General features: G+C 40.6%; 1 protein-coding gene across 1 annotated transcript; it reads left to right on the top strand.

The window, feature by feature from the left end:
* The first annotated feature begins 951 nt into the window (after nucleotides 1-951).
* On the top strand, nucleotides 952-21,798 carry LOC145452485 (prostaglandin E2 receptor EP2 subtype-like). Its single transcript, XM_080330666.1, has 9 exons — nucleotides 952-1,837; nucleotides 2,207-2,311; nucleotides 8,052-8,189; nucleotides 9,379-9,540; nucleotides 10,565-10,662; nucleotides 11,604-11,742; nucleotides 15,684-15,806; nucleotides 16,547-16,671; nucleotides 21,402-21,798. The coding sequence occupies exons 1-9, from the start codon at nucleotides 1,562-1,564 to the stop codon at nucleotides 21,670-21,672; spliced, it is 1,437 nt and encodes a 478-aa protein (XP_080186792.1). The 5' UTR covers nucleotides 952-1,561; the 3' UTR covers nucleotides 21,673-21,798.
* Nucleotides 21,799-22,877: the final 1,079 nt, after the last annotated feature.

Genomic DNA, 22,877 nt, shown 5'->3' with positions numbered 1-22,877 from the left:
TTCCATGAAAACCTTGACATAGTCAGACATGGTCAAGGTGAAAATGTCCCCCAACATCTGAAGATGATGGGGATAAGATACCAGAGTAGATTGGAGCTTACATATATTAGCTGACTATTGCTCGAGTATCAAACTAGACAACCTACAGAATTATGGGTTATTAGCGTAAATTTGAACCCTGAAACTAGCACTTTATTTGTCCTGTACAAGCAATATGATTTTAAATCAACGAAATAAAGCAGTGCAAATGTTTATTTGAAGTCTAATGATTTACTTTCGACTGGTTTTAGTTTTTGAAAAGTTTTATACAATAAACACAAAATATTAAAAGTAGTGCTATTATGTGGGTTTTAGGCAATGTGGGGGTGCCTAACCCAAAAACGTGACGTGATAGACAAAAACGGAAGTCATTTTTGAATTCAGCGCCCAAAAGTTAGTCGAAATCAATTGTCTGACCAAAGTCAACAAAAATTGTGTTGACCAGTGTAATTGATGTAAAAACATGAATATTTTTCCGGTTATCGAATAACTTTAATAACGATATTCTTTCGCAAAGACGGCATATGCATATTTTAGTGATTGTGGTGTTTTTGTCCCTTCTTTTAGCCCATCGGAGCTAATATAAAATGCATCACAGCAAACAAAATTAGAAACTATTCCAAATTCCAAACTGGCACTTCTTCGCGGGCCGCATAATTGATTTCGGTGGGCCGCATCTGTGCCGCAGGTCGCACGGTATGCACTGCTTAGTGCATACCTCTGGTGTATACTGTGTATAGGTAGAGGTAGACTTTGCAGTCGGGTAAGTGATTTCATTATCACTGGTATGATAATGCCTGGTCGGGAAGTCAGAGTGTGGACGTTTTTCTGGCACAGATAGAGTTTACCGTGCGGGTCATATACTCACCCATAGGATTCTTTCCGAAATTCTTCTCTGGTACTCTATTCTATAAGGGAGTGTCGATTTATCACGCTTTATCCGCTTGGTTTACGACTATCCGAGCGGGGCCTACGGTAGCGTAGGCCCCGATCCGAGTAATATTTTAAGGTGTCTACATTTAGTCGAGTTTTCAAATCCGTATGTTTTTTTGCTCACTTGGTCATGACAGTTTCATTAAGACATTGGCTTCTAATAACTATGTTGCTAAAATTTATACAGCAAAAAACATATATAGCATTGTCGTATATATCGTACCGAAACTAATTTATTACGTTCCAGTTAGATCGCAACATTTACCTTCGAGATTACCCGGCCGAGTTTGGTCCCGATGCAACACCTGCTTTCGCTCTGTTGATAGATCTACGGAATTCATTGAACATAAAACCTGATAATCCCCCCTCCTGGGCAAATGTGTGAAAATAATAATAATCCATGTAATACAGCTTGTAAACACATTGGCTTATAAGATTCGTACGTCTATTGATGGTTTTATAAGTGATTGTTCAGTTGTTCACTTGCGTTTGATACATTTGTACGTTTCTTGAGTAAGAGAATGATTGTACGGAAGGATATACACAATAAATTTTCGACCTAGCTCCGACAGTTAACGGGGACACCATAATGCAGATCTCCTATTCTCCGCAGGTCATAATGCGATATAACTTAGCGACGCCGCAAGACACGTTGGTGTCGTCACAATACACAGACGTCATAGAACCTACAGCCACCGAGTATGGATCGCAGAACAAGTCATTCGACGAATGCAGGATTCGTAACGACGAGGGCAATCCGATGGTTAACATGACTATTCCGTTTACGACGTTCAGTATTTGCGTGGCAGGAAACTTATTCGCCATCATTTTTCTCTGGCGCAGTAACCAGAGATCTGATAAAAAGGTAAGCTCAAATGGAATGACTGCTCGTCAATTGATCTACATCATCTTGCCCTTACACATATTTTTTGGATCTGAATTGGAAGATAAGAACAATGTAAAATAAAGTGTCTTCACTATGACGAATATACCTATATGGTGACCACGATGGCTACGAAGTGGATGAATGCTTCAGGTGTAGGCATCGCATTATCCACGATATCCCATTCATATGTTATTCATCATCAGCTGGATTTCTCAACCGGATATGTTTGTAATCTCCAGTCCGGCAAGTTTTCTCATCCTTTCTACTCCAATTCAAGCCCTATCAAACTCAATTCGTTTCATATATCGTTAACTTCCGTTTCGAAAACACATACTTTTGGTATTCCAGCATCACATTTTCTACACCTTGATCATGACGCTGGCGTGCTGTGATTTCGTCAGTGTTATCGTAACTTCGCCGGTCACGTTCGTGGCGTATATGAGCGGGAGATGCGTAAGTATAACCAATAACCATAACCTCGCCCTGTTTGATTTTTTTAGTATCTGAAAGTTTTCCGTATCGCTTGACTAATATAATGATATCAGGTACAGATAGATATGTCTGTTGTGTTTGTGTGTGACAATGGTATGGAAACTGCCACATAATAGTCTATCACGATTAGAGTGCCCGTGAAATGTAACGTAAGAATTACTAATACCATACAAGAGCTTCTTGGAGGTACAGAACTTCAATATACAATTGACTGAATAGTATATTCATATTGAAATAAACCCGAATATACAATTGAATAGTACCTTCATGTTGAAAAACTCGGGTTCATTTCAATATGAATACGGTATACAATGGTACCATACAGTAAAATATAATATATATGGCTGTCAATGAGCAAATATTTTAGATTCTGGAATCTAGAATTGTAAACGATATACTCGCTGATTTTTGTCAGCGTAAACCCATTTTTAGGTTATACCTGTAAACGCCTAGACAATTGTTGCTTTCGTAGTTACGATTATAGGATAGCTTTCTGAAATCAACCTTAATCGGGCATATATACCGGGTTATTAAAATCAAGACTACAGGATAATGCTACTTTGAAATTAGGATGTAACTTTGTCAAATTATTGCTAAATCCATGACGTGCTGAAAAGCTGTGTTATACTGTCTAATTGTAACCACCATCTAATTCTGTAATCTTTTATCAGAATTGCCTACGTTGCGCTTCAAGCCATGTTTAATTAGCGAGACTGCTTTTCACCAAGTGTGTCGTCATAAAGTAAATGTCATCCGAAATTTGCCAGAGCAAAAAGAGCTCTTCCGCCGTCATTGTTTACTCTTATGGTCGTGCATGGCTGGGCGCTTCGATTCAAGTATACCCGAATCCGAATCGGGTACCAACTGTAATGATTCGGTTGGAGTAGTGTTGACGACATTGTCGAGTATCGAAGTCATGCGCTGCTTGACCGTAAAAGTTATTTTGTCAACAAAATACATCGTTTCGATACTGCGGGAGCCCTGAAACGCCAATCGGTAGTATATCACGACATACAAAACGCGTAGCACACGTTTCGTGTCCATGATCGCTGATACGACATTTCTGTGGTACAGTGATCGACTCGCAGCATTGTCATTATGCACTACGAAGAGATGGGAAAAAACACAAAATTATTGTTGATGTTGTGAAACTGGCATAATTGTCTTGATAGCTACATAAAAGATACATACATTTGAACATTCCGAATAGTACATCCTGATATGACGTCGTAAGAAATGGTACTCTATTGCTTGACTTGACTGAATCGAATCACTCATCATTCCAAATCATTTTGTAGTGTATATTCAGCTATATTTCGTGTATTGTCACCTCGGAAAACCCACCTAGACTATACGTTTACTTTCTTACACACGCGAAGTCGGAATAATCAATGTCTGCATATCCGATAGGAATTCAAATTCAATTTTTCATCCTTAGTGCGGCATAATCAGGTTTGTTTCGACAACGTATAGAGCCTGCTTTTGTCCGTGCAAATGGATTAGCGACATACTTTCTATATAGATTCCGAAGCTGAATGCGAATGACACTCAGGTTGCGTTCAATACGGAAATCGTTCAATTCTACAAGATTATAGCAATCGTAAATGTTCTATTCCGTGGTATTATAGGATTTGCGGCATTCGCGAGAGATCGCGTACCTGATAACTTTCTCAGTAAAAGTGACAGTGGGATAGGTGCTAATCTGGTGAGATTTTCCTTTTCATACAGTCCTGAAACTGACGATATGTGGTGTTCTCAAGGTGAAATACACAAAGCCGCTCTATTTTCATAGGGCACTAAAGTTGATATACCGCATTCACTCTCTCTCACCCATAATGATATCGCAGAATAAGCAGATATTTTCCGATTACTGCTACCCTTATGCATTTTCCAAATACCCTAAGTATGCATTGCATAATTTACTATACAAATCACTGTATAGCTTCACAGACGATATAATGATTCGTCCAAGCTGGTATATTGGCCTATCTACAGGGGACATTGATCAATTCATGTAGTTGGTAATTCAAACAGTACTCTATGATAGTATTGTAAACATACATTGTCAGTTATACAACAATAAATGAATAAGCAATCGGTATGTACAGAAATGCTCTGCTCACCCGTCTTCAAATTGATTTCAACAATTTGTCGTCGTGTGCCCACAGTGGTAAGCCAAGTGATAAAGTTTGGTTTCTCATAGAATCAGAAGGATCGGACTAGTTAATTCGTACTCTATAGAAAACCGTCTGGAAAATAGTTCTTTAAGTTCAATTCAGAGATTTCCATAAAGACATAGCCTGTTTATTGCTGATTCAATATCTTCTAACCCAATTCAAAATATCTTTTGAAGTCTGACTTATGGTTAGAAGTAGGTTTTGCGTTTGCCAAGTTGATCGACTTGAAATCAATGTATTCACAACTGGGTAGGTCTCTATCGCAAAATCCACCGGTACCCACCACCTAGGCATGTGGCGTCAGATTCGTTTTGAAATCGTCGACGTGACAAACAAGAACGAGTGCGAATCCGTGTTGTTGTCATTTCATCGCAAATGATGCGTTGAAACCATTATGTGTTGCTTCAAAGCGAGAAATCCACTTTAAATGCGCCCAATACGAGTATGTATCATTCATATGGGGGGCATGCATATACAATAGAATATACATACATGTGGCACACTAAACACTATATAGGTTTATATGTATATCACGAGTCAAAATGTGATGTAAGTAACCTCAACGCAATCTTTATTATTTTTGATGACGGTCTATGCGGCCTTTGACACCAGACGCTTAGAATGGAGTTGGATTAAGGATGTCTGCGTATTCAGCTGTGGTACGTGACAAAACAAATGGCTTTACGATAATCGAATTATCATACGATCGCGGCGCGTTACCACAATCGCATTGTTTTCAGCTTAGAATTCCCACGTTTTTTCGAATATCTCTCTTTTAATGTTACCTTAGTTTTTAATTATGGGCTCGCATGATGGAGAATACCACTCCATTACCAGTAGAGGGGTCAGGTAGTTTGTATTGGGCAATTTGTCACGTGACGTGCGGCGCATATGGCGCGATATATCTCAAACATCACATCCTGTCGACAACTATACTTGGCAAATGCGTGAAAAGACGGCTCACGAAACTAAGAGAGATATAGCACGCAGCTGAATATCGGCAGAAATCTATTCGTTGCTAGACTATATTTTTCAAACAGCAGATAACAAGGTGTCGGGAATGACTTCTTAAGTACTCGTGCATTCACTGTAAATCGTAAGGCAACACGTTTCAAAATAGGATACAAGTTATCACGATTGCTATCCTTTGGTATCAACGTGCATGATTGACTTCAACTGTATTACAGGTCCCAATTTCTGACTAACACGAGCATTACTTTATGGGTACGGTTGCCTTGTTTTGGTTCATGTCAAGAGCATTTGCAACCGCGTAACGAGCGATTCATGAACGTCAGATTATATATCTACAGCGAGTATTGTTGCTAAATGTGGGGTCGTGTGATATAGCTCACGCTCGCTGGTGTCTTATATGAAAATTTAAGATCTATAATCTGTAATAACAAATCATTTGCGGTACGATTATCCCAAATTAATCTAAATCGCGCTGTAGCATAATAGTGTATGGTTTTTAGTGCTTGTGACTTCTTACGTTGCGAAGTCATGGCTTACCCCAGTAGCAACTTGAAATTATGGAGATCATGGTGACTTTTACTCAACGAGACTTTAAGCCTGACACTTATGGGAACACCATGCAATGCGGAAAATCGTGACTAAAGGAAGTTCTGAATAGCAGATATGCCAACGCACGATGACACCTTTGGTAATCCGTAATTGAGCCCTGTAGTACAGGCAGGATTGACTTCCTGACTGGTATGACCGCGCGAAAACGACCCTGGTCTGTAAATACATCAGCACAGTTGCGAGTTACGACTTACATAGCTTAACTAAGAATGGAAAAAATGATTCGAGTACTCCTTTCCGCATAGAGTATTATTTTGAATGATTCTAGTCGAGTTGAGTGAGAGACCATGCTTTCGAGCCCTGAAATTATAAGCTCCTTCCCACCAAGAGTTATATTATCGAATGTAAACATGGAATGGCAACGACCGATTTTGTTTCTTCGTTCCGCTTCGCTGAGGCTGCAGACTGGATGGATTCACGTCTGCGATTATATGATTTCTGGCGTTCCAAAATATATCATACGGAGCGCAGAATTTAGTGAATTTGGTCTTGAGCGAAAGCTGCAGTCGCACTGATTACGAGAATATATAGTAAAATAGGATAATGCCCTGGAACCACCCTGAATTCGCCGTCCAAGTCTGTAATATCGGCATTGTCCGAACAATTCGGGAGCCGCAATGGGGCACTGTTCTGCGGTCATTCGAATGTTCTGAAAAGTGCATATTTCAGATGTTGAGGTTGATTTTTTAGCATGTTCCGGAGCGCTGATCCTATTTTAATTTATAGTTTCGGAATCAGTGCGACAATAGCTTTCGCTCAAAACCAAATTCAGTAAATTCTGCGGTCTGTAATCTGTATGATATAATTTGGAATGCCAGAAGTCCTACAGTCGCAGACGCAAATCAAGCCAAAATCTAGCCCCAGCGAAGCGGAACGAAGCTGCAATCGTTGCCATTCCATGTTTAGATTCGATAGTTATATCATGAACAAGAAATCTGGGTGTCTATACTTCTTCCCACCTTGAGCCTGGTAGCCCCCGATCGATCGTATCACAGCATCCAGATATGTAGCAATGCATACATTGCAGTATATTGTTGCATAAAGCTATATGCATAATGGTGCACATGACATTTTGTGAAGTCTTGATCATCCCATGCACAATTTCACATCCTTGTTATAAGGCGCAAGGAAATAGGTAAGGTCAAACAAACTCTAACAACTACCAATTTATCTTTAATGGTGAACAACTGGAGTAATTTCCTTCGTGGTTGTATAAAAGGTACATATTCGAACTTTCCACATCATCCAGACTCTTAGGACATCTCAATGAGCGGTACTCGGATATCCAGCATGGAATCGAATCACAAAAGTAGTCGAGTGTTGGAAATCATATCACTCGATATAAACGCTGGGTATTGAATGGAGGTAGTGAATGGATTTAACAACCCCATTGATATTGGATAGCACGGGGCAACTTTAAGAGGTCTACAAGTCATTATGGAATTTACGAATGTCAACAATGATATTAATTGTGGAGCGATTTGGGTTATGTTTGTAGCGTCGCGTTTCAATTATAATTATCATTAAGCTGTATTGCGGTCCCGAAAACGTCATGATGCTATGTAGTAGCAGTGGATTGCACCATATACGCATAACTTCATACAATTATCGTTGAATCCCATGAGTTTTCGACCTGTGGTTCCGATTTCAAACGCCTTTTCAATGAGTTTAATTTCGACATCATCATGACCAATTAGGGGTCCCCTATGTTGAATAATTCATCGAAATCGATCGCATTCCCTTGCGCAACACTGTCACCGCACCGATTAAGGGGTCAATAAGAAGCGTCCAGGATTAGATGAGCTACACAAGTCATGCATCCGCGCGCTGCGATACCAGCAAACACTCACCTCTAAGCAAGAGGTGTGATTCACTTAAAGTGTATATCATTCCTGGTTACAGGCCGATGACTACATTTCTACCATTTCCGGATTATTTTACAGCTGGTGGAACTGGGCGGAGTGTCACTGTGCCGTTACTCCGGTTTTGCGATGATGTTTTTCGGTATCGGATCGGTGGCGATTGTGTTTGCAATGTCGCTGGAAAGATTCATAGCGATAAGGTTCACAATGTTTTATCAGGTAAGCGTCATTCGTAATTACAGAATTGGTAAAAGTATAGCTTTGCCACTCAATTACTGTATACGTAGAAGTAACCATTTCCAAGACGCGGCAAAATCACTTCGACAGACCGCACACATTTAACAGTTAATCGCAGGTGACTATACTTTAGTGATTGCAAGATCCATCTTTGCGGCTGACGTATGACTAATAACGCTATACAAATAGCTGCAGTCTTCGAAAATATATTCAGAAGGTACCATGGTGGCTATTCAGCATGGGTTTTATGACGTATTCACTTATAGAAGTAATGGAAGCTTATTCCAAAACTAATTTCTTTTACTTTTCAAAATCAAAATTTACAATGTAAGCAGTTTTTCCAGAAAAAAAATGTTCAAGCAGAAGAGGGAGTATAGTCTAAACTAAAGGTTTACCACTGGAGTGCATACTGTAAGTGGGCGCAAAACCTACTTGAGTACCTTGAAAAAAGCAGAAGTAGGCTACTTCGTTACTGACCACCTCTGCGTAGTTTGCATCAAAAACGCAAACCGACCGAGTGCGGGTGCATGGGGCTCAAACCCTACCAAAAACCCTGAATCCGATCCCATTTGAGAAGTTCCCAAGAACTAATATCATTTACGCAACAATTATAATTGCCGATATGATGGTGTGGTACCGTGTGCTCATTTCAACTGCTCTGTCTGCTGGCCCGGATCAGGAATTACTTCGTCCGTTGGAACACGCACGTTGTGGAATTTGTCAGGCGAATTATATACAAAAAATGCGAAGGAATCTCTGTATTTTCTTTCTCCATTCGCGCACAGCCTACTGCCTTCGCGCATTTACACCTTAGATATGTGATTACTTGCATTTTTCTCATATTTCCCGAACAATAGGGTTACTGGTGCTAATTAAGAACCTTTGATGTTGCTTTTCTGTTTTTCGCTATTTTGATTTGTTTTCATGTACCCTCCTAAAATGAAATCCACCCGCACGGGTAAACTCAACCCGGATTAAGAATCAGTACATGGCGATTGGTGATGCATGGATAGAGAAACTGAAGTAACTAATTTGGTGAAGATTCCCCGATGTAAACCAGCAGCCAATACACAATACACAACATATATGACTCGGTGACATGATAATCTTGAAGCGCAGTAACACTCATGATTTTTGTTCGCAATCACGTGACCTATTCGCTTCTTTGCAGCGTTCTATGACGACACACAAGACGCGGATGTTCTTAACGATCATCATTGTCGCTCTGTTAACGTTGTCGGCCCTGCCGCTGTTAGGGTTCGGGGACGTCGCGCAGCAATTCCCGGGGTCTTGGTGCTTTCTTAACTGGAAATCGACCAATATCAAACATCAGGTTAGCTATATAGTAAATAGTTACGATAAACCCATGTACTTTTTTGGGATTTGTATTGGGTCGCATTTAATCGTGACAGACACACAGTACTAGATGAAGAAGGAAGAATCGTTTTACTACTTTTGATTAGACTTATATATATAGACGTAGTTAGGTGTGCTAATCCCTATAAGTGGCTAATTTGAAGATTGCTTTTATGTTTCTCCTCCGTCCTTCGTATTTTGAAAAGTACAGTCCATATAGTTCCGGGAATGATATGAACAACACAATTCGTATTTACTAATATCGTTCTTGTCATGTTTACAGGCCGTGGGAATGATACGATCATATATTCGATAATATATTAAATAACATATTGGATTTACTAAATCAACATTCAATTGAATAGTATATTCATATTGAAATGAACCCGAATATTTTCGGCTGACACTCGTCAGGGGTAATCGTCAGCAACTAGTAGAGAATTGGAAAGAACATTGTATATCAACAATCGTATCACAAAATATGACGTCACCAGCATGAAATTTCGTGAATGAGATAGCGTTCAATGTATTATTTTTAGGTGGTACACGAACTCCTTTTGTTGACAGAGTTTCAACATTCAAATCCAGCTGTATCGTCAAGGCGTCGTAAAAATCGCTCCGGTGACACTTCGCCGATGGCATTATTCTCCATTCTGATGCAAACAGGAATTATAAGTCGTCATGAATTTTTGAGCACGCCTCTCCGCCACCTTATAGAGATATATATAGTGTAAATACGCAAATTAGATTGATAGCACTTGACTTGGAAATTGTGTGTATGACCTCATTTGGAATTCATCCAAGAGAAAAACATATTTTAGTCATCGTAAGAGGAGAATTTTTTTTAAAAGCGTCAACAAATTAAACCTATACAGTGTAGTCAGTAAATAACCTCAACTCCGTTTCGGCTTGGAATATGATACGCCCTCAAAAATCATTTATTCAAGCTGCATTTTACTTCTGTGACGCAAGTAAATGCAAAAGTCTTGTTTTGCGTTTAGATTTTCAACTTTTTGGTGGCATTTTTGGGTATCACACTCATGCTGGGCACGATCGCATGCAACATCATTGTGGTGATTCGAGTCAGCACAACAAGACGGTTCGTTTGTAGTCTAGTTATATATTTATTGGTATATATATCCTAGCGTGAGAACATGCAGCACGTATGTAATCCCCTATACACATTCGCAATATGTTGTGTTGGTATATACGACACAGCTTTTTAACGAAGACTTGATTATATGACGTGATCGGAGTAGTATAGTTTTCAGAGCGCTTTGGGGGCGGCTGATACCGCATGTGTAACCGTGTGTAATCATCAAGAACTGCATTAATCTTTGCAATAGCGACCATGCGTTGTGTATTAGATTTTTTGTATCTGGGATTGGATGGCTATGATATGAATTTTGTGCAATATTAACGCCTCTTAATGGAACATTCACATGTGATATAATAACGTCTAGTTGGAGATCTCGAGCGGTTGATGACAATATTTTAAGCGAACCCCTTTACAAAATAATGTATATTACGTTATTTCGGGTGTGTTGGAAGATATTTACCCACTTATCTCGGGATATTTCTCTTCCCGACACGAGTTGGAGATTACGTCCTTGAAAACTACAAAGAAAACATTTTACGGAAATTGGTAATTGAATAAGCAGAATTTCCTTGTGAAACACGTCGAGATCATTCAAATTTCTACCTTGGACACGCCGCGTATATACACATTTCCCGCCAAAATTATTATTAACTCAATTTATTGTCACCTACACGCGGTTAGTTACGAGAAAGACCTGCGTCAGTGAAAAAAATAAACACAATCGGGACACGGTAAATTCTATTACCATCTACATCGTGTCTTGCTAATCATCCGCGATAAAATTTCTAATTAGATATGCCGCGCTCTTATACGTCATCCGTCCGGCCCGGGATTATGTGTTGAAGAAAGCGGATGTTTGTGTCTCTAATCATGAGAAACCGCCTGTGCGGTACGCAAACCATTCCGCGCCTTTCGATGAGAATGGGCTCTCCCGTTTACAGGCGGATGAGAAGCAAAAATTCCAGCCACGGCCTGCTTTCGAAAGGCAAGAAGAAAAAGATATCTCAGCAGGAGATTCAAATGATGGTGCTACTGGGTCTGATGACGTCCGTGTTTGTCGTGTGCTATCTTCCGCTATTGGTAAGTGAAGTCTTGAATGCCAGCAATGCTGCTGGTATGCGTTCGACTCGCAGCCGGTCGATATGTACGCAAGTAATTTAGCCTTAATCCCCCTTTAAACCACTTCAAGCGCTATGTTGAATTACGGTATTGCAGCTCAGCGGTAATGAGTTCGAAGCGACCGGCTGGTAACCTTCGTATGACAGTGTATCAAGCGGTTCTCAGCGAGGTCATTTTTTGGCGTATGGACATATGACTGACTTTAGCATACGGCATTTGGGCACGTGGGACCTCAGCGCATGGGTTGACGTTAGGGTTAGACTAGGGGTAGAATTAAAGTTGTGTTATGTTTCAGGTTCGCGATTACATTGGTTATCAGTAGGGCAATTTTTTTTTTGACATGTCAAAAAAAGTCGAAATTAGGTCAAAATTGTAGCGTTAGGTCAAAATTTGTCAAAATTGTTTACAAAGTCAAACATTTTTTGACCTCTGCATTTCGTTTGTATCGTAGATTTTGCGCTGTCGGTGAACTTATCATTTGATATTTTACAGCTTGTAGCCTACTTTATAGGCCTACCGTTGTAAACGGACCATCGTCTGCTCATTGTGAATCATAAATGGTCAAATTATTCAAATAGTGACATGGTTTTATGGTCAACGTACCGCAATATCCTAGCTGAAGCAAGACTGCTTGGACATTGCATGGTTCTTATATCTAGAAGCGCAAGCTGAAAAATTGTGATATAGACAACATTGTCAGAATGAAGCAACACGGTTTGTCACCAGCAGTGTGCACACAACTTGAGTGTGTCAGTCAACAAATGCTGCTGTTGAACGTTCTTTCTCCGTTCTTGGCAAGCTACGTAGTAAGGACAGACACTTTCTACCCGAGAATGTAGGAAAGGATCTTTCGTTGTACTACAACAAATTTTAATTATTTCCTCCAGAATACGTAATGTAACTACTGGAATTCTCCATAGGGCCAGATTTCGTTAAAATACTAGTTTTTCATGGAAAAATCTGTCAGTTTTTGAGCCAAAAACGTTTTTCAGGCCAATCTACTTTGTAAGGACAGACAGTTCCAACCAGAAATGAAGATAAGTAGTACAATTTTAGCATTATATGCGAAAACACCTAATTTGCATACGTGAGGTCAAAATTTGGTCAAATTTCAGTTTTTTTAGGTCAAAATCTTCCGTTTTTTAGGTAAAAAAAAATTGCCCTAGTTATCAGGCAATGACAATGCGTGGGGTTTGAAAGTCATCGATTGATCTTTGTGATCGTTTCCCGATTATTATGTACCAATATACTTGCAAAAGTATGTTTTCTGACCAAATCCGGTAACACCAACCGACGGATACGATTAGAATTCATGGTGTGCCCAAGAAATATACAAGATCAAATAGATTTTTAACACAACGACCGATTGGCATAAAATATACATTGTCCCCGGTTTATAATCAGCCCCGTTTTCTGTTATGCTGGCTGGGAATCACATCATGCGTTCCATTCGGAACATATGCCGTCCCGATAGTATTTCCACCATATTCGAGGGAGCATTATCATTCCACCATTTGTGGTTGAAAGCGTGAACCACCTTATACAGCGAAAATATCCAACATTTCGATTTATACCATTAAGCTAAGTACGGTAACACTGGTGCCCATGACTCCTCTTCTTAAAACACACGTTAAGTGCTATAGGCGTAGACACTAGACAGGATGAAACTATTTTGGGCATTTGAGGGCACACACCGACATGAACATTGATAGAATTTAGGGGGAAGGCCTCCTACCGGGGCCTACGATATTCATCGTAGGCCCCGGTCCTACTCTACTCCAATGCCCAATACCAGCGCCTTAGTAAGAACATCGGGTCATAACATCCCTTGGGGCATACAAAGCGTCTACCGGGCTCTATAGGATTATTTCCACGACCACTTCGATCCTCACGCCACCCTCACATATGTATTGACGTCATTACATCCAGCCGCCCATTTCTTCCACACTTCGCGAGTTCTATTGCAAGGGACCTAAGTGCGAAAACAAGTAGCCCATCTGTATAATTCATTGTTGATTCCATATATTACGAATTTACGTCGTCGGAAGCACTGTAAATCCGCGATAATTCTTCTGAGTGTTATGATCTCTTACGAATGTCAAGCACTGAAAAACAATTCTGTCAACACGATACACCATTGTATGTATGATTGTATGATGATCTAACTTCGTGACTGGCGTATGCCACCGGCGCCTTACATCATCCCGTGGGAGATCCGCAATTGCTCGCGTTTACTAACTATTTAAACGCGTTTAAATACTAAATCAACTTAAATAGCTTGTAATATTTGGACTATACAATTGCGTCAGCGCGTCATTCGCAGACTGTGTAATTCCTAAGGGTCATGCAAGGGTGTTGAATATTTTGCTGTCGGATGTTTCAATTTTGTTTCTGGCTATCTTTTTCGGTAAGCTCGCGATAAACTGCTTGACAAAGTTTGCATCCTTTTCCTGCCAACTTCAATCCGACTCTTTTATGATTATTGATCCATATCACCAGGAGAGGACTTTTCAGTATGGAAATTGAAGGACGTACAATTCGAATTATCAATTATCTCACTTATTTGCCAATGTTGGTGTTATCTATTGTGACTCAAATAAACGTTTGCGCTATGTTCGTGTCACAAAAACCGGACGAAAAGTCGACCTGATCAATACGATACACGTTGTATCTCACCCCTACCCGCCTTTAATGTGTTACGAAATTGGTAAAACCCTGTATTATGGTCAGTAATTGCCGGTATACGGGTATCCGCGTAGTGTGACAAACGAATCGCGTATTCCCAAGAGATCCAGTCAATTTCGTGCCTTAATTCAATTTGCGCCAGCGCGGTTTACATGAGCAACAGCTCTAAACATGCTTTGATATCCGCGTTAATAGACGAACTCGCAAATCTAGCAGCTGAAGTAAATCTAATGCGACGTTTTCAACTTACGGGACTGTAACGGAGCTCGGCGCCCATGTAAACATAATCAAACGGCGGTCGAAACGCAAAACAATGTCTGCGTGTACATGGCGACTGCTTTTAACTTCACATATACACGAAAGAATGTCTAACAGACTATTTAAAACTGTAGTTGAGATGATGAAGGTATTTTGGTAACAGTGTACACCTGCGATGCTTAGGTTCGCATAATCCATAGGGGCCATGCCAATCGTTCATCTTTCTGATTGACAGACACATCGGTGCTGGTAGAAATCGAAGCTAATGCAATGACCAATTGCGAAAAAGCAATGGCTACTACAGACTGATGTCTCGAAACGCCATAATGCGTGTAGCAACGAGATGAAATACAAGAAGTTTTCGACCGACTTTATACAACTTCATAACAGTCAATGTAAATTTGCTAGCAATTTCAACATTTTGAAATAAGGACTGATAATGCCCAACCGCCAACGGCTGTTTGAAGTTAAAAAGAAAATATGCTTACTTCATTGTAATTTCAACTATATTTTTCAATTTGTAAACACATTTCGCGCCTGGCGAATCCTCGCATTTCTGAACGATGGTCTCTGAAAGGCAACCGTGGAAGTCACACTAATATGCAATAATATTCATTATAACGTTTTCGTTGCGTGTGGAAATCATATTTTGATGCTCTTGCTCTTTTAACACACTGTTGATGCATAGTTCATTCAGTACACCAGTAAACTATGGTGATGTATTAGATGTGTGGTCAGATGTAGAACGTTATGGTAGATTATAGCCTAGTTACTAAAGATTAGGAATCGCTGTGATTTATAAAAACCCGGCGGTCTTTAGTAGGCTGAGTGACCCGCGTCGAAAACTTGTTGCAATTGTAGGACACACTGATCAAAATATTTGCCCACGTCTTCATTATACTGATAGCGTTTTTATTGTACCATGAAATTCACATAACTTGGAGATGCCTGCATTACAGTTGCGGATCGTAATTAACCAAGCAACGGCAATCGCGCACCCAGAGTCTGTTCATGCTAACCCGTCTCAGTGGGATCTGTTCGCTGTGAGGATGGCCAGCATCAATCCAATCATAGATCCATGGGTGAGAGCGATTTACTGGGAAATCGAACGTGCTCTTTACGTGTATAAGAGTTTGTGTTATCACTATAGTATGAATATCATTTCATCTGGATGTTTACCTGTATTAATTTCCTCATTCCAAGCAGATATTCTTATTAGTGATTTGCGGTGAGGTTCATTTTTGGCGAGACACTGACCCTTTAAAGTCCGGTATACAAATATATAAACCCAAAATGATAGCTGACTCCGCTAGCGAACTATTCCTTATCACATTCGCATGTCCACGATTGATAGTATAGGTACGGATGGAAAATGCAAAACATATATATCAGTAAGGGAATGTTTTCCGCTACACCATATGTTGGCCGTCGAAACTACACGATTTAATGTCATATTCCTTGACAATATTGAGATGGTTCTAGTTCTCTGACATTATTATTATTTATATTTTCGTCATGAGTGCGACAATAGCATTCGATTATTACCAGTTGTTATAAATTCTGAGCTGTTTAACAAGTGAGGCTTAGCCCGTCTGTGCCTCATCCATGGCCAACCCCTCCTTACGCGCTATTTTCTGAACAATAAATATGCAAATTCCAAGATTTTGTCTGAAAATTTCATTGAAATACATTTATAGAAAATACCGATACTTATTGGTTTACAATTACTGAAGGTTTTCCCAATTTCATTTTACTCATCCTGACGACAAGTGCGACACTGCCTCACTTGACTGCGATATACTGTATATTTCATGAATTGCAGGTGTATATTTTGTGTCGGCGGTCGGTGTTTTCAAAAGCCTTCCGCTTCCTGAAACTGGTGTTTCTGTGCCGGTTCCGGAAAGAAGAATTTCAGGAGCTTTGCCTGAGCAACAGAGATTTCAGAAGGTACAATTCGACACAGTTTATACACTTCCATCTAAAGCAGTGGTTCTCAACCTGAGGGGCGCGAAGAAGTGGTCAACTGAAATTTTTTGCGCGCTATGCGCGATTTACCTTCAATTCACGCGTGTTTCTCTCTATATATAGACCGAATTTCATATATTAGAATTCTCTCATCAACAGTCATAACCTTCTATGCCATCAAACAATCTGTTGGGGTTGCTAGCATCTCGGTTGGATTTTGTGATATGACGATAAGGGGGGCGCGAAATTCTTCACTATCATAAAGGGGGGCGTGTCTAAAAAAAGGTTGAGAACCACGGATCTAAAGTGTCATTGGTGCTATGATATATTCTCCTCAGTTGCTAAACTCTAATTAGATATAAAATTCGACCCTACCACACGATATTTCTCATTTTCAAAGTAGCCACCGCTTATTAACTGCTGAAGGTATGCGACCCCTTGGCCAAATCTACTTTATGAAATTACTAACTTGAGTACTTTTAATTCCTTCATTATCGGGGTAATCTCAAATTAGCTTGACATGCTTTGTAAATCGCTTCTTTAATGAGTATAACTTGACTGAGCTACTTTTACTTCTACTTGAGTAGCAATGTTGACTTCTTCGAACACTTTTGTATATGTCGCATAAACACAAATGTGCACGTCATGCAGTTTTCTTCACATATCCAGTTCCTGTGCTGTGCGGAATTTCGGGCGCTTATTACAAGACATTTTGTATATTCGAAGTGACGCATATCGTTTCAATTCCGCATACGCTCGAAAGGTCACATCGAGCGCATAATCGCTTAACCGATTGTGTCAAAACCTGGTTTTCGGTCGCCGAAATATTCCGGTAGCGTTTCCGTATAACCACAATGGTTCCGGCAATTAATCAGGATTGCTAGTCGATAGTCTGTTTAGCCCCTAGGCCTCATCGCCGTATTCTGAAACGCTATCTGATTTCGTTAATTTCCTCGCATTTTACGGTTGCAAGCTCTCTGCCAGATTGTAATTAAAAGCCTCTTTTCATTGCTGTGTGAAATGCCACTTCATACCGCGGGACCACCAAGGCGATTTGACTTCTACGCAATACCGCTTGAAATTAAACGCTGTATATATGTCATTTAACATTCATTTCGTCTGTAAACAACATTTAATAATACATCATGATTCTCGTGTGCGATAAAATCGTGCATATGACACACATCCAATGTAGTGCGGCCTTCGCAGTCGCGAAATTAGTTTGTTATGAATCATTGATTAGTTGTCTCTCGTGGTATTTGAGATATTCGAAACCGGTCGTTTGGATATTCTTGGGTTTAAGCCTATCGCTGTATCACCCAATTTGGGATGTGATATCCATCTTTGTTCGCGCCAATTGCTTATTGATTGCCGGCTTTCGGGAATTGAAGCGCTAAAAATATCTGGGCGACAAGAATTCGCGATTTGGGCTTGCAATGTGTCTAGGCTTGTAGATTTGCTACTTTCGAATGGCTCACCTCACCACTACTTTGAGATACCAATATGGTTCTTTTGTCTTCCATTCTCAACTGGTCTTTAAATATTTAAGTATTGTAATTGATTTAATTTACCAGTATTTTGAACGACCCCTGGAGCTTCCAGGTTGTCAGACTGTGGTCATCAACGAATTATTACCGCCATCTACCGATATCGTTTATTCGTATCAATATCTATCAATGGGTCTTCTCGTCTGGTCGAATATTCCAGTATGGCAGTATCATTCATTATATAACGTCCTCACACTATGGGGAATTTGGAAAGATCAAATACGTATCTTTCAGTGATCACAAAGAAAATATTACCAGTTGCAAATTAGGATTGCATAACAAACGGCGTTTGAATATTTTTTCAAACGTTGTATAATCATGCCATAATTGTGTAAATACTTTTGCGAAACCTGTAGCATAAGCCTACAGACGAGTTGGAGCCACTATAGTCGACGTATACGATATGGAGTGGCTGGAACCCTGGAAACCGTCTATATCAGTGGTTCCCAACCTTTTTCGACTCATCGCCCCCTTTTGAAGCTCCGCACCAATCATCGCCCACCAAATATTGGGAACCGAAAAACAGCACTTCGTCAGCCCCCCCAAAAAAGAAACGTTGGTATTTGGCCCCAGACCCCTGACCCCCCTCAGCCAGTGGGCTTTTTGTCGCTACATATCAGCTATACCCTATTCCCTGTACTGTTTGGTGAGTCACCGTATTTCGCCAAAACGCGTGAAGCGCGACAAATTTATATAATTCATGTATGAATCGGTAATATGGTGGATGTGGTATGTTGGAAAAGGTAGGGCCCCTAAATAATAATTAAACATCTTCGGGCGGAATCGTTGTTATATTGACTTCTTTACATGATGCTATTTCATGACCTCCTATATCTGCTATGTCAGAAGATATACAAATCGTCAAAACGTACCAAACTAAACGACGCACAGGATTTCATATTGGTATTTCTTTACTGGCAAGTAATTTTTTCCTTGCGGGATGGCATTTGTCCTGTAGCGTTAAGGTCGCCAGGACAGGAACATTCGACGCCAGCCATTGAGGCACCTATGGACAATTAAACATATTTGTATTGTATATATATCGAAGTTTTCGTTCAGCACAAGGGCATTCCTTTTCGGCCAAGGTCTTCTCGCTTCTGATCGTTCTGGCACACTTCTCGGAGTCGCATGTTTCATGGCCTCTAACTTCATACGTCTTGGTGCGTCGCGGCGCAGTAATGACCGACGCCGAAGTCTCCCATTTTAAATCATACGTATTTTTGTTGGGTGACGGGGCCCCCAACATCAAAATAAATGACAATATTAAATCGCGCGCAGCGCTAAAATTTTTTGAGAAAGTCGCATGAATTTCTAAAAAATTGCTCTATCATTCATGTTAATTCACCAAATAATTTTGGGCTTCCTTCGATTTCGGGCTTCCCATCCCCAATTGGGGGTTTGGGATGCAATAGTTACGGTCCCGACTCCAATATAGCCGCTTTAAAGCACCATCACCCCCATCGCCCCCTTCGTCCGTTTTCGCCCCCTTCGTTATTTTCGCCCCCCTAGACCGTCAAATCGCCCCCTGGGGGGCGATATCGCCCACGTTGGGAACCACTGGTCTATATGGTTCGACAGTTATAGCAAGTAGATATTGATAATAATCTGTACGGAATTGATGTTCTGATGATGATGACCGCCGACCGCAAAAATGCTGCGTAACGATTTAGTCCTGGTTAAATATAGTTATGGTCTGTTTATGACAGTGGTGGGAAGCCCTTTTCGTCAAAGGAGCCATTTTTACCCTATATTTTCTATTGTCAATGCCAATGTCTAATGCCAATTAAATATTCATGACGTCTTGGCTAGAAAAAGCACAATAAAAACATGTTTTAAACAAGGGCAATGTTTTCAACATGTTTGTTTTAAATTGATTTTTGTTACAAATGCAGCCCTAGTTGCAATACTCACCATATCAAGCATAATTTGATACTGGTATTTCGACCTGCGCTTTCTGAGGGTGTTTCGGGTTGATCGCTACTTCGTGCAGAAATCCCGTTTGCATTCGTGCACGCAGCTTTGTGATACATATTTTAGATGCTGTGCTACTTAAAATCAATTAAATAGTTTATTCATATTGAAATGAACCCGAATATTTTCGGCTGACACTCGTCAGGTGTAATCGTCAGCAACTAGTAGAGAATTGGAAAGAATATTGTATATCAACAATCGTATCACAAAATATGACGTCACCGGCATGAAAGAGAGAGCGTTCAATGTACTATTTTTAGGTGGTACACGAACTCCTTTTGTTGACAGAGTTTTGGTTGGTGTATTTTGATAAAAGTTGATTCCAAGGCACACAAATGGAATTGTGAGCGGCCTCGCCCGACGATTCGAAATCGGTCGTCTCGATAATTATTCGCACAAATCGGATTATCCAACAGATGTTTGCCGATGGCAGAATTAATGGCCTTTGATCGATCAGCATCAATCTTAAGTGGATGAGTTAAGGGTTAGCTTTTCACTGAGCGTGTTCTGATAAATCTTGGGACATGTTGGTTTATGCGGTCCTGCAGACGTCTTGACGTTCTTCCCACGTAGCCACAATCACAGTGGCACCTATATTCGTACACTACATTACTTTGTTGAAGTGCAGGAAGCATGTCTTTGCGTGTTGAAGGGAGCAGTTGTGTTGTTGTATAAATCACATTGGTTTTGACTGTGTCGTAACACTTACTGACAGCAGAAATCAATTGTTTTTCAAAGCGGGTGGAAATGGGGCCAATCCAAGGTAGATGGATATAAACATCCTTTATTGTTCGTGCGGTGGGCTCTGTTCGTTTTTCTGCGTTGAATTGCGTTAATTTCCTCTCCATGCCACGGCTGATGACGTGTTCAGGGTAACCGTTATCCAGTAAGATTTTTCGGATGTAGTCAAGTTCTAAAGTCAGATCTAGATTCCACGTCTTCCACGGATGGAGGAAAGTATCTAAACTGAAATCCTTGCCCATAATATATATTTACAGGCAAGACCATATAGTTTCAGTACGCGGATAAATATTATCTCACCCCTCGATTCGAATCATTAAAATTCATTTTTAAATTAGTATTGGAACCCTCGAGCCATTCAAATTACGACCTCAAATATAACAGGATCCATTGTATGTTCTCGCAAGAGTAAACTACCACACCCTTCAAGTATATCGTATTACATATCTGCAGACGCAAGAGCACCAGGCGTCATCGCATATCAAAATCTCTCACGTCAACCAACAGCAACGGTTCCCCGCCCAACGGCGACCGCACCGTTTCTCGGTCTCCCAATCAGGATTTGCACGTCATAAGAGAACATTCTAGTTCCGAAAGCTCTACCGCCAAGGAGGTGAACGGGAACCACATACGTTGGAAGGAAGAGTTGAGCGTATTCGGCACGGATTGTACAGCCGTGGATGCGGAGACGGCACCTGAGCAAAGTGACGCTCTTGAGCTGTAGCCCTTCCTTCTCGTGAATGTTTTGTTTTCTATTTCTCATTGCTGACGAATAGGCGTGTACGGCAGTATGCATTGTGACGTTATTTTGATTTGCTTTTGTGATTTTGTCCCGGTTTGACTTTTCAAACCAACTGCAGACGTTAGCGCGGGGCAGATCGGCAATTTCCCTAGTCTGACTCTGATCTTGTTTCTTCAAAACGGAAGCCGGCTCCGGTCAAAAATTTAAAAACTCCTACCAATGTCAACCCGGCTCTGTCTAAATCCCACGCGTTCCGGTCGTACGGAAAAAGTACGAATCAGGCTCCGATCAGGCTACTCGCAAAAATCAAAAATGTTGATGGTCGATTGTTATCAGTGGTGGAGCGAACAGCGGGCGAAATGCACGAATGCTCCCTGCGTGTCTTCGACTCCGGCATTACGACATCATTCGTTTTCAATCAGAATGGATTTTCATTTCGTCACATCATTGTTTAAAACATATCATCCCTGCCTTCAAAATTCGCCATGGCGAGGTTCGCAGGTTTTGACATATACAAACATATTTTTAGATAAATACTGCAGATAAATACTGGCGATGTTCTTGATAATGATAGCGCTATGATATCGAAACCTTTGTTGTGTCGCTCGCACTGTTTAGTGAAAATTTCATTGCCTGCTTTCGGGACGAAGTAGTAAATGCGGCACGCGCGCACTGTAATTATAACGGTCGAAAAATGGTGCATTTACCAGATTTCCACCATATCGTAGTCTGCGAACCGATCCCCCAGCACCCTCTGGTACAAGATTTGGCTTTCACGCCCATTGCAATGGGTGAAAACGAAAGATATACACACTCCATATGGAGATATATCCCAGGGTTGTATTGTTCGGCTTTTTAGGTGTTCTCTTGGGGGAGGGGTACACGGTACACGAGGACATAACCTACTCCACCATTGGGATATATATCCGTAGGAATCAATGTATTTGACTCGTTTACACCCGTTTGAATGGTTTGGAAATTAATTTTAGACCAGAAGGTGACGTTTACCCGATTTGCACCCTATCCGATTGTAGAAATCGCTGAAATACCCGATTTCCGTATACAGTGCGTGGTCTATTTACTTTGCCCAACATACCGATAGCGCTGAACCCAGGGATATATAGTTTCTAGATATCCCTGGCTGAACCCCATTTGATACGCCCGTGTTTTTATGAATCTGTTTAGTA

This window comes from Botryllus schlosseri, chromosome 12 (genome assembly GCF_051294905.1).
Source record: "Botryllus schlosseri isolate E-star chromosome 12, Bs_hap1, whole genome shotgun sequence".
NCBI classification, from domain to species: Eukaryota; Metazoa; Chordata; class Ascidiacea; order Stolidobranchia; family Styelidae; genus Botryllus; species Botryllus schlosseri.
Note: the sequence above shows the minus strand (reverse complement) of the source record. Positions and strands in the feature narration are given on the sequence as shown.

Excerpts from the sequence above, each read along its gene's own strand:
- LOC145452485 (XM_080330666.1), top strand. The coding sequence starts at position 1,562 with ATGCAGATCTCCTATTCTCCGCAGGTCATAATGCGATATAACTTAGCG. Across the intron at positions 8,190-9,378 it reads GGTTCACAATGTTTTATCAG|CGTTCTATGACGACACACAA; the intron begins GTAAGCGTCATT and ends GCTTCTTTGCAG. Across the intron at positions 15,807-16,546 it reads ATCCAATCATAGATCCATGG|GTGTATATTTTGTGTCGGCG; the intron begins GTGAGAGCGATT and ends CATGAATTGCAG.